The following is a 10818-nucleotide window of genomic DNA, read 5'->3' as shown; positions in this document are numbered from 1 at the left end:
TACTTTTCCAGGAAGTTTAGCAGTGAATAGTGATTAAAAATACTACAGTTCCAACAACGCTGGTCAGTTCTTCTACATAACATCCTCAGTCTGTGGATTAGTGTTGTATCATTGCCTCTTTTTGGCAGGAATCACTATTATTCTTTCTGTTCTTCCCTGAGACTGTGCAACACCTGTCATCAACACTCAGATTTCCTCCTTCGACTTCTTGTAACAGGTGTAAAGACAAAATGTATACTTGCTATCTGTGACTACCATCAATGTGTTGGAGACTTGTCTAGACTATTAAATATCATTCTTACTTTCTCTTTCTCACCACATCAGTGGTAGGTACTAGTGAAGACTATCAGAAAATAAGTCAGAAAAAAAAAAAAAAAGAGAACCACTAAGAAATCACATTTTCTTCCTAGTGTATGACAGTACAGAGAAAGAGCAGGAAAAGCAAAATGGAGAGTGAGGGAGGAAAACAAGGGGGAACTGGTATTTTTTCTGCTTAGTCAGTTTCTGGATCAACTTCCTAGTGGATTGCCTTGAATAGCAGGATGTTTGATTCCCTACACTAACCTAAGGTTAAAACAAACGAATTTAAGAGATGGGTACCAGCTAAGAGGCATACAGCCACTGAATACGTGGTTTGTATTACTGACATTAAGAGATTAGCTAAATTTGAACTGGCCCCATTTGCTTTCCAGATAAGGTAAAAAAAAAAGATGTTATTCAGAAACTCTTACATTTCCTTTTACAGTGTAAATAGGTAGACTTCAAAGACCTATTAAATGAAAAACTGAAGTTTACTTTTCCTTCTACATTCTTAGCAAGCATATCTGACTATATTATATTTGTAGCTGGGGACAGTCCATTTTCAGAAAAAAATGCAGACAAATATAATTACTTAGTTATTAATAAAGATTTCTAGACATAAGTGCTAAATAATATAACCTGACATGATGGACATCAAAGTTCAACTTAATTATTTCAGCTCTAACACAGTAGTAGTGTAAGCTATTGTTAAATTTCAAGCTTTTCAACTCTTCAGTGAATCAGTTTTGATCAAGAACTATGATAGATCACACCTTTACAACAGTCCTGCTTACTTATGTAGATTAGTTCCTTTTCTTAAATTGCCTTAACTGGAAGTAAGGCTTTATAAACAACACAAACAGACATCAATTTTTCTGTGAACTTTGTTACACTGATCCATCAGAAGGCACTAATCTGCTGTTCTAAAAACATACAAAGACACAATCTATGCTAAAGAAATGTTTAAGTAGTTCTAAACAACAAATGGGATTAGAAGGATTATAGAAAAGGTTACTCCTTAATATGAGTCATTTTAAAAGAGTGAACTCATCAGCCATTGAAGTAGTTTCCATTCAATCTGTGAAATATATAAAGTGGGCACAGATGGAGAATGTATTAATTTACAACTGGAAAAGCTTTCTTAAAATTTGAAAACTGCTTAACTTCTATGCAAGCGTTAAGTAACTAAAAATGTGTATCTCATCATACATGTTAATTCTCTCTCTCTCTCTTTTTTCTCAAGGTTTTCTACTCTCAGTTTCAAAATCTCTGCAAAAGGTAGAAGATGAAGATATGTTGCTAACAACGATAAATCTAGGAAAAACTGTTCGAAATGGAGACAGAACTGTGAACAGTGGAGCTATACCTTTCCTGAAGCATTATAAGACTGAAGACAGCAGTGTTTTGGATGAAGACGATGACAGAAACATGAGGTTTTTGGTGAGTTTTCAGTTTTACATTTTGGCTTAATTGTAAAATGGCAGTCTTCTTCATAGCCCTTTAGAAAACAAGTACAATAACTGAAAGCAATAACCTGGTGGGTATACAAAAATATCAGTTTAGCATACTACAGTCAAGAATAAATTTTCAACTGTAAGTATCTATCCAAGATGTGTAACTTAGCTGAATAAAAGAAATCTGATTTTTAAAGAACTATATGTAGCCAAAACTTGTAGGGAAAAGTGCCTGTATTTATATTTAATTCAGCATGTCCCTATATGCAGCCACAGGTTTTTAACTTCACCCAACATAAGACTCATTATTTTATCATGTTCTTTGCCATAAAACCATTTCAGCCAACGACAGAATGCAGGTCATTAGTTTTAAAATACCATCTTGAAAGATAAAATACTTGCACTGCTAAGTATAAAGCATAAAAATTCAAGTATAAAAAGTGAACATCACTGACTTTAAATATAAACTGCAACTCTTGTTTTCCCTTAAAACAGGACACAGATTCCAGACATGGTTTCTTAAATCGTTTTATGCCAACCAAATTAGGAAGAAAGCAACTACCTTATCTTGCACTGAAGGGAGTCATGGCTTTTCCAGCTGACGCTGAAATTCAAAATATTGAATCAATACAGGAAAGAGAGACTGTAGATGAAGAAAATTCAGCTAAATTCCCTATAGGAAGAAGAGATTTTGACAGTAAGTGTATTTTCATTTTTATACAAAAAATTATTTCATTCTGGGAAAGTATAATGCAATGTCTATATAGCCATTTGATGAAGGTTCATTTAGAAACTCCATGTCTATTGTGATTTCATGCACAGAGGAGGAAGCATTTGTTAAATTTGTCAAATTAATATTTCCAGAGGCCATAAAAAATTCTAGTTCTTTGATGATATAAACTTCCAGATTTTTTTTTCCTGTAGTGCTCAGGTGTATGCTGGGAAGAGTCTATCGACCTTGTTGGCAAGTCTGAAAACTACTGATCTACACCACCTTCTTTGAACATTAAACATTTCATTATGAATTTAATGTAATTTGAAGTTATTGCGGTTTAGTGTGGCTATACATATGCATCAAAAAGTACTTTCCCATCGCATTGTAGAGGGAAATGTAATTCATTACCAAAAAGGAACATAGCTGTAATTACTAACGATGTATTGTTATCAAAAAATAAAAGACTGCTGCATAATCCAGACTTACATTTGTCTTGTATTATATACAAGCTACTTCCACTTATTTGAGTATGAAAGGAAGCAATTCATGAATTTCACCCTCTTCTTGCAAAATTTTACAACTTCTGAACCAGTCAACGTACCATTTATTTCAAAACAAAACCTTACAGTCGAAAAAAGTGAGTTAATTTTGCCTGACCAGCAATCAACTTATTCTTGCTTGCAGTTTTGCTGTGTTGTCTTTTTCCACCGATTTTACTGTCCAATTCTTTCCGAGGGTTGTTTGAAGTCTTAGGTCTTTTAGCATTTTTTTGCAAAGATGGTTCACTTTCCTTATCACAGATTACTTTGTCATTATTCAAATCCATCTGTTCATTCTTGGAGTCCTTGTTTCTTGGCTGACAACTCAGCTTTCCCATTTCTGTATAACTTCTAGTCTGGTGAACATTTTCAGAAATAGTTCCAAGCACTGGTACATCAAGACATGAATTCATACCTTCTGTCATGTAAGAATATCAAAAACATATGTGAAGAAATAAAAAGTTACCTGGGATTATTCATCCTTTTTCTATCAGAGGACTGTCATGTGATTTTTTTTTAATCAAAATTAGTGCTTTATCAGAAAAACAACCCCAAGAAAACTATGCTGATCATTGCAGTTACATTTGCTATGTGTTCATAAGTGTACTGGGACTTTAAAATGACATTGCTCAAAAACATGTAACAGCAACTAACTTCGGGAAGTGGATTTATAAATTTCAGATATTGGAAAAGATGCTTACAGGGCCTAGAAATTATATATATGATAGGATTTATATCAGAGTAAAACAAATTTTTCTCTTTTATAAATTGCAAAAATGCAAATTTCATTTAGTTTACTTTTGTAAAATAAGAAGCAACATTACATAATGTATGCAAAATCTATCTTTTTTTTACCTCAAGATAGCATCAATACGTACTTTTCAAACAGATTTATATTTTCAAAGCATTAGCATTAGAATTTTAATGCTAAGACATTTAACTGATCATAGCATACAGAGCAATGAGATATGTCTATTTTTTTCTTGAAAATTTATTTATATTTGAGCTTTAGTAAAGCATTGTTTGATAACATTTGAACTATTAGCCATCATATTTACATATGCAATCCTACTACAGCTTACCTGTGAGATATCCAGCTTTTAAATGTTGCTTTGGTGCAGGATTCATGCAGGTTGGAATTTCGTTACTGCTAAGGAAATGCTGACCCTTTATTTCACCCAACTCAGTTTTGTATGTACATGCAAACTGAGATTTGATTGAAGATTGCCTCATCTGCAAATAGCAATCTGGTATTAGCTTTAATTATTTACAAAAGTAAAAGACAACACCTGCAAGACTAGTAAAATAGTAAGTTTCCTCATTCTTCTGTCTTGAAAGCTTTTAGATCACATAAAATGCCGGAAAAATTAGTATGCTACAAAAAAGATACTTATGAAGTCTTAATTTACAAAGTGTAAAGGCTTTCAAGAATACTATCAAATTATTCTATTAAAGTCCTAAAATAATTTTAAAATATTTTTTCATCTCTTTCAGAAAGTTACGCATCAACTTTTAAAGCTTTAACCTAAGATTTTCTGTCAAAGTTAGTCCCCTCTTCTGAGGGCACACTCTACAATTTTGAGTATCTGCCATAGCTACTACAGTCAATTATGATACTTCTACAGGTCATCTTTGAGATGATAGTTAATAAGTGCCAAGTATAGGTTAAGTCTCATCACTTAACTAATTTATATATAGAGGAAAGCATAATAGCAACACCAAAAAGGAATGATAAATGACACAAACTAAGCTTCAATATACCTATATCTAAAACTGAAATATAAAGTATTATTTCAGATCTTTCTTTGGCAAAGGTTAGATTTCCCATTTACTCACAAAATAAAGCCTTTTCCTTGTTGAATGCCAATGTCCTACTCCACATTTGTGAAAACATACCCATATAGCATAAGTTGCCAGAAATCTATGGTATTGAAGAACACTATTGCATCGGCTCTGCATGCTCATCTCGACTTCCTAATCTTGGAAGAAGGGAACCTAGTCTCATAGCACAGGGAAATAAAAATATTTGGCTCAGCTGAAAAAAAATTTACTATATTCAGTATATCCTTATTTAATGGAATCAGTGGTTACAGGTCAAACTTCTTCAGTTTACACTTAAGTTACAGCTTCACATCAGCTTAGAATTTCAGGGTCAAGCTTTGTACTTCCTGGTCAATTTATCACAAATGCTATAGACTCTGCCAGGCAAATTCTGCCCTCACTTTCATTGGAAAGTCTACTGGATTATACAAAATATGTTGAAAGGTGCAGCACAGAGCAAATAATTACAATATACTAGGATTTTTAGCTAATAATTCTATTATAACAGCATAGATGAATTCAAATAAATTTGAGCTGAACAGGTGCTACAGTACAAATATCAGGAAAAAGAAAAATCGAGAGACATTTTCACAAAAGAGATGTTGCTATATATACAGGTACCAGGAATGATTTGTCAAATAAGAGGTTTACAGCCACTTTTCTGATTAAGAAGCTTGCATTATGGAAGTCTACTTTTCTTCTTAACACAAGCATGTTTACATCTTACAGTTTAGGTTTCACGCGTACAGATATATTTTTCTTCCAACTCAAAATCTCAGACTCAGAAAGAAAAGAATATGTTCCCAGAAACCTCCTTTCACAAGGGCCTTTATCCTTGTGAAATCAGTCCCAATTTATGCCACTTTCATCAGATACTGTTTTCATGCATATAAGCTAACAGTCTCTAGCTTTTTATCATGGAGATGCAACAACTAATATCCCTCAACAGTATCTCTTCATGATACTGCAGTTGTCCAGGTGAACACAGCTAGTCTTTTTGGAAAAAAATATCCCATTTATTTACAGAAAGGTAGTTCTTTTTTCTGACTTAATATGTCTGTAGATATACAGTTTTACTTTAAATTCAGTATGCCATTCAAGAGTTTAAAAGACCCAATTTTCCCAGTTCTCCATCACTCCCAAAGTGCAATTTCTCTGTGCCAGATAACAGTCTGAGAAAGAAAGGCAGATTTAACAGAGAGAACTAGCCAGCCTGACTCTCAACAGTTCTAATCTTTTTTAAAGTAGTAATCTACTCTGTACTTAAAACATTTACCATAAGGTAAGACTATATGTATAGACGCATACAAGGTTTTGTGTGCTTAAGTTTATACCTTAGCTCACTGAGTCATTAAGAATATGTCATTAACTATACTCTTTCCAGAAAGTGTTTTGAAGGATAGGGAAGCTATACCCAGAATAATTTTAAGAATTTGAAATAATTAAAAATACAACTCTAATCTAGCTTAAAATTAATCAACATCCTATTGTACAATTACAATATTCAAAATATAAAGGGCTTACCTTTTCTTTAAGCTTAAGGTTACTGTAATAATAATTAAAAATATTTTCCTGTATTTGCTGTTTCATAAACACATCTTAATTCTTTAAAATTCCCTCAATTCTTAATTATTTTTCAGCAAATGACATACATCAAAAATTACACAACAATAACTTGCACAGAGTTCTGCCACATATTCATATTACAAGAGGTAAATAAGCTACAATTTGAGCTGAGTTGATGAGGCTATAATAAACACAGCACAAAGACCATCAAACTTGAGCAAGAAAGCTTGAGAGTTACCATTCTATAACTAACAGTAAATCCAGTTATTTTTTGGGACATCAGGGTTTCTTTTTACCACCCGCATCTGATGCTTCACTAATTCAGTTTGCGGGCATTAGAATACATGGAGTCAAAGGACAGAAGTCAAGCTCAAATACTGAAAAATGTGCAGCACAAACCCATCTGTCTGTTTCAGCTTCACTGAAATTTGAAATATGCCTCAAAACTTCATGATGTATTGTGTCACATACCATTTAGTCATTTGCGAACAGTATACAAAGCTCTACCAAATATGACTGCTTCAACTGATGCTAGTACTAATCTAGCTGAGAGTACAAGACTGAATTTCACTGAATTATTTTAGAGTTGGAAGGGACCATAGAGATCATCTAGTCCAACTCCCCTGCCAAAGCAGGATTGCCTAGAGCATGTTACTCAGGACTGCGAATTTGTTGAAGCAAACTGCCCAAATAGTCTAGAAATGTATATTCACTAATAAAAACAACTGTATTACACAGAGTGAGATAGCAATAAGTAAATTTTAGTAGCCTGAAGGCAGAACAGAGAGCACAAGTCTAGTGCTGAATTAAAAAGTAGAGCTTCGCTGGAATGTTTTTGAAGAAAAAAAGAGCAACTTAGCTTGATTGAAGCACACGTAATGAAGCCTGTCAACAGCTTGAAATAGCTCTGAGTTCTTTTACATTAAATTCCCTGAAATCCGCTGCTTTGAGGGCATCACCCCAATAGCCCACAGCTCCAGGAGAGCAAAAAAGATGTTGGGAGCTCAATTTGCTAACCAAGTAGTTGCACACAACTGGCACGTAATTAACTCATACTTACTATCCCCTCTACTCTTCACGAGCAAGTGGGATGTTGCTGTTATCCCTCAACAGAAGAAGCAGAATTTCAGAATTCATTGCTGCATTTCAGAAAAAGTGGTTCGCTCTTATTACTGTTCAGCTGGAAGAAAGTACGATAGAATCTAATATAGTGTTTCAGCACATGTAGGTCAATTAGTAGTCCTAATGAGCGGATAAAGCAGGACATTCTCCCTTCTTGACTTCTGTATCTAGAGAAGGTTTTCAGTTGTTCAAGATGCCAATATAAAACATTCAGTTTTATATGAAATATTAATGGTGCATGCTCTATTTATTTCTAAAAGTTAGTTGATAATCTATTCCAGATCTCCTTCCAGCATCTGCATACAGACAGTACTGCCAATGTTTAGTCAGTAAGAATGTTGAGATTTGGTTTTTATACACTGGAATGAAATAATGGAATTTGAAAACCTACATCAGTAACAACAAACACATGTTTTTATTTTCTAGCCAAACGATTAGAATACTATTTGGAAGAGAAAAGAGATAAAAAGAGAAAATATCTTTTCTCCACCCTTACCCTTGTCTTTTAAAAAAAATAAAATTAAAGGTAAGTTGAAAGTTGAGAAATGGAAAGGAGTGCAAAGTGAAGAGTAACAAAACAATAAATGGTAAGTGTCTTTGCCAAACCAAGGCATCATGTTATTGCAACATGAAAAATGTCCTGAATAGGTCAGGTAATACCAAGCTTTTATTGTACTGAAACTATAAAATTTTTTTAGCATGACATTGTACTAGTCTTTTGCTATCCCAAATTAACCTACTACTGTTTTGAGACTATTTAGCCTCGTGTCATCTCATAACTGGATTTTGAAAAGACTCAAAACTCACAGCTATGGATCCTAGGAAAGAAGGTTAGGGGTCTTGTAAAAAAAAAATGGTATTTTCCACACAAGTGTAATTTATCAACTGACACTAATAATAAAGTCTTTCTACAGATTTTGTGCTGAGCATAACCTTTTTCTCCCCTCCTTCCCTCTCGTCCCAATACCAGTTTTTAGCATACTCCATATATACTGAAACTCCTAGTCAGCTTAGCGTTCTCCATAATTAGATTCCACTTCAAAATAAATAGTTCTTGCTACCGTGGAAAAGACTACTACCTGAGGAAGATTTTTTTTTTCCTCTATTACTGTGAATTTCTGCTCACAATTATAGTGGGCATACAGAAAACTCTTGATAACTTCCTGTTGATAGTTTTCCAAGTCACAGTTTATTTGTACTGGAATCACAAACAGGCAAAACAATTCTCTCAAATAACAGCATTTAGGGAACTAAGCAATGAAAAATAACAGCAGTGCATGAGGCTAGATATTAAGTCATTTTGTACAGGCATGAACAAGTCACATGAGAAAGGCAGACTGGGATTTTTTCTTTGTGGAGCTTTTTCCTTGGAAGGATTGCTATACACAGTAAAATTACAATGAATTTCAAGCATGCCAAGATTTGTTAGAGCTGTTAAGCCACAAATTCTTTTTAAAACTAAAACTATAGTTATGTTCCCAATTGGAGGGAAATAGTGCCTCATATAGGAAAGGTTGTCTCCAGTTACATTAAGAAGAAAAACATGCCAAACTACCGAAAGTCCTTACAGCTGTTTCAGGGTAAATGTGTTAACAATGCAGCAGGATTTCTAAAATAATGTATCAAAAGGCCAAAACAATCCTAAGTTTACAAAAAAAAATCTGTTACTCTTTCATATATTGCATGCTCACAGCTTAAAAGCTTTTGTTCCTTCCTTCTTAATGCCTAAAATTTGCAGTTTCACCCAATCCCATTAATTCAGGAACAGTATTTTACCTACAACTTGAAAGTCTAATTAATCTTTACTGGTGCACATGAAAGACAAAAATCCTATTATGCAATGTTTTTGTTGTCTTAAGTTGCTCTTTAACCTAAACAAGCAGGTGATAGTCCTTTCATTCCTCTCTCTCTCACCAATAAGCAGGACTTGCTTGACCCCATTGAAATCAATAAAATAAGTAGTTAAACAATAGGGTATCTGCCCATTTCAGATGAATGGAAGTATGAGTCAAAGAAGCAGACATAAGGCTAGATGAACCATTTTTTAGATAAAAATAGCTCTCTCCTGTCCAATTAAACTTTCTACATATTTTTGTAATGCAGAAAGGAGTGGTAAGAACAACTGACAACAAGACACATAACAGAAGTTCTACAGATCTTTCTGAACTAAAGACTCCTTCCACAAAATACCATTCACCCAGAAGACACTTCACTTAAACAATAGATAACAAACTTGAAAGTCTAAATTGTCTCTCAAAGGAAGATTGAGTTTCTTCTTATTACTCTTACCTGCTTCTGCTGGAGGGAATGAAAAAATGCAACATGCTAGTTCCCCAGACTTCATTCTCCCCAAGGGGTAAGAGTGGCAGCTTTGTCTCCTAACTAATGCTGTTACAGTTAGGTAATCTTTCTGCATCTCTTCCAGTGTTTAATGGGGATTGAAAGATAAAAATATTTCTTTGTCTTTCACTGTTGCCAGGATTTTGTTTTGGCACAATGGAAATACCCACAGGTTTATTTTATTTTTAAACACCAATTCCAGTTCATAGCTACTCACTTGCTTTATCCCCTCTCCATATTTTTAGATACTAATCACATACGCATGAATTTGTGCCCTGGGTCTACATATTATCAATCTGCACTCCTCCACGTAATTCAGCAGAAGTTGAGAAATCAGTTCCTCTTAAGGAAGGAGAGGGCATAATGTGGTGGGGTTTTTGTTTGTTTGTTGTTTGATTGGGGTTTTTTTGTTTTTTTGTTTTTAATTTAGGGAAGTGTTTCTCCTTTCACTTTCTAGATTTTACTAAATTTCTTTATTCAACACATACCTCTTGAGGCGACTCAGCATACAACCAAACTAAACATCACTACTGTATTTTTCTTCCCCTCTGAAACATCACGAGAAAGGAGACTTTCACAGGACAAGTGACAGGACAAGGGGCAACGGGCACAAGTTGGAACATAGGAGGTTCCACTCAAATATGAGAAAGAATTTCTTCACGGTGAGGGTGACAGAGCCCTGGAACAGGCTGCCCAGGGAGGTTGTGGAGTCCCCTTCTTTGGAGATTTTCAAGACCCGCCTGGATGCAGTCCTGAGTAGCATTCTCTAAGCAATCCTGCTTCAGCAGGGGAGTTGGACTAGATGATCTATGTGGTCCCTTCCAACTCTAAAAAAAATTCAGTGAAAATTCAGTGAAATTCAGTAATGAGAGATCATGAATTTGTACTATAGACTAACCATCTAACCACCTATCAGAGGCAGCATGGTAAAAAGTTCCTTCAGACAATTTTATGGAACTAT

General features: G+C 34.4%; 2 protein-coding genes across 2 annotated transcripts in view; one reads left to right on the top strand and one right to left on the bottom strand.

The window, feature by feature from the left end:
* Window positions 1–1491: 1491 nt before the first annotated feature.
* On the top strand, window positions 1492–2728 carry PMCH (pro-melanin concentrating hormone). The gene is made up of 3 exons (XM_074144397.1): window positions 1492–1740; window positions 2250–2451; window positions 2679–2728. The coding sequence occupies exons 1-3, from the start codon at window positions 1492–1494 to the stop codon at window positions 2726–2728; spliced, it is 501 nt and encodes a 166-aa protein (XP_074000498.1).
* A 363-nt stretch (window positions 2729–3091) lies between these two features.
* Window positions 3092–10818, bottom strand: part of PARPBP (PARP1 binding protein) — a 51413-nt gene continuing 43686 nt past the window's right edge. Inside the window, exons 9-10 of the mRNA XM_074162343.1 lie at window positions 4091–4241; window positions 3092–3426 (exon numbers count right to left, since the gene is read on the bottom strand). Coding sequence (XP_074018444.1) covers window positions 3092–3426; window positions 4091–4241 — 486 coding nt within the window. The remainder of the gene's footprint in view (window positions 3427–4090; window positions 4242–10818) is intronic.

Source organism: Numenius arquata, chromosome 2 (assembly GCF_964106895.1).
Source record: "Numenius arquata chromosome 2, bNumArq3.hap1.1, whole genome shotgun sequence".
Lineage (NCBI taxonomy): Eukaryota > Metazoa > Chordata > Aves > Charadriiformes > Scolopacidae > Numenius > Numenius arquata.
This window is presented reverse-complemented; position numbering and strand designations above follow the sequence as displayed.

Bases quoted from the DNA above. Each gene is read 5' to 3' on its own strand.
- PMCH (XM_074144397.1), top strand. From the start codon at position 1,492: ATGTGTATCTCATCATACATGTTAATTCTCTCTCTCTCTCTTTTTTCT. The intron at 1,741-2,249 runs GTGAGTTTTCAG...CCCTTAAAACAG, and splicing joins ACAGAAACATGAGGTTTTTG to GACACAGATTCCAGACATGG. The intron at 2,452-2,678 runs GTAAGTGTATTT...TTTTTCCTGTAG, and splicing joins AGGAAGAAGAGATTTTGACA to TGCTCAGGTGTATGCTGGGA.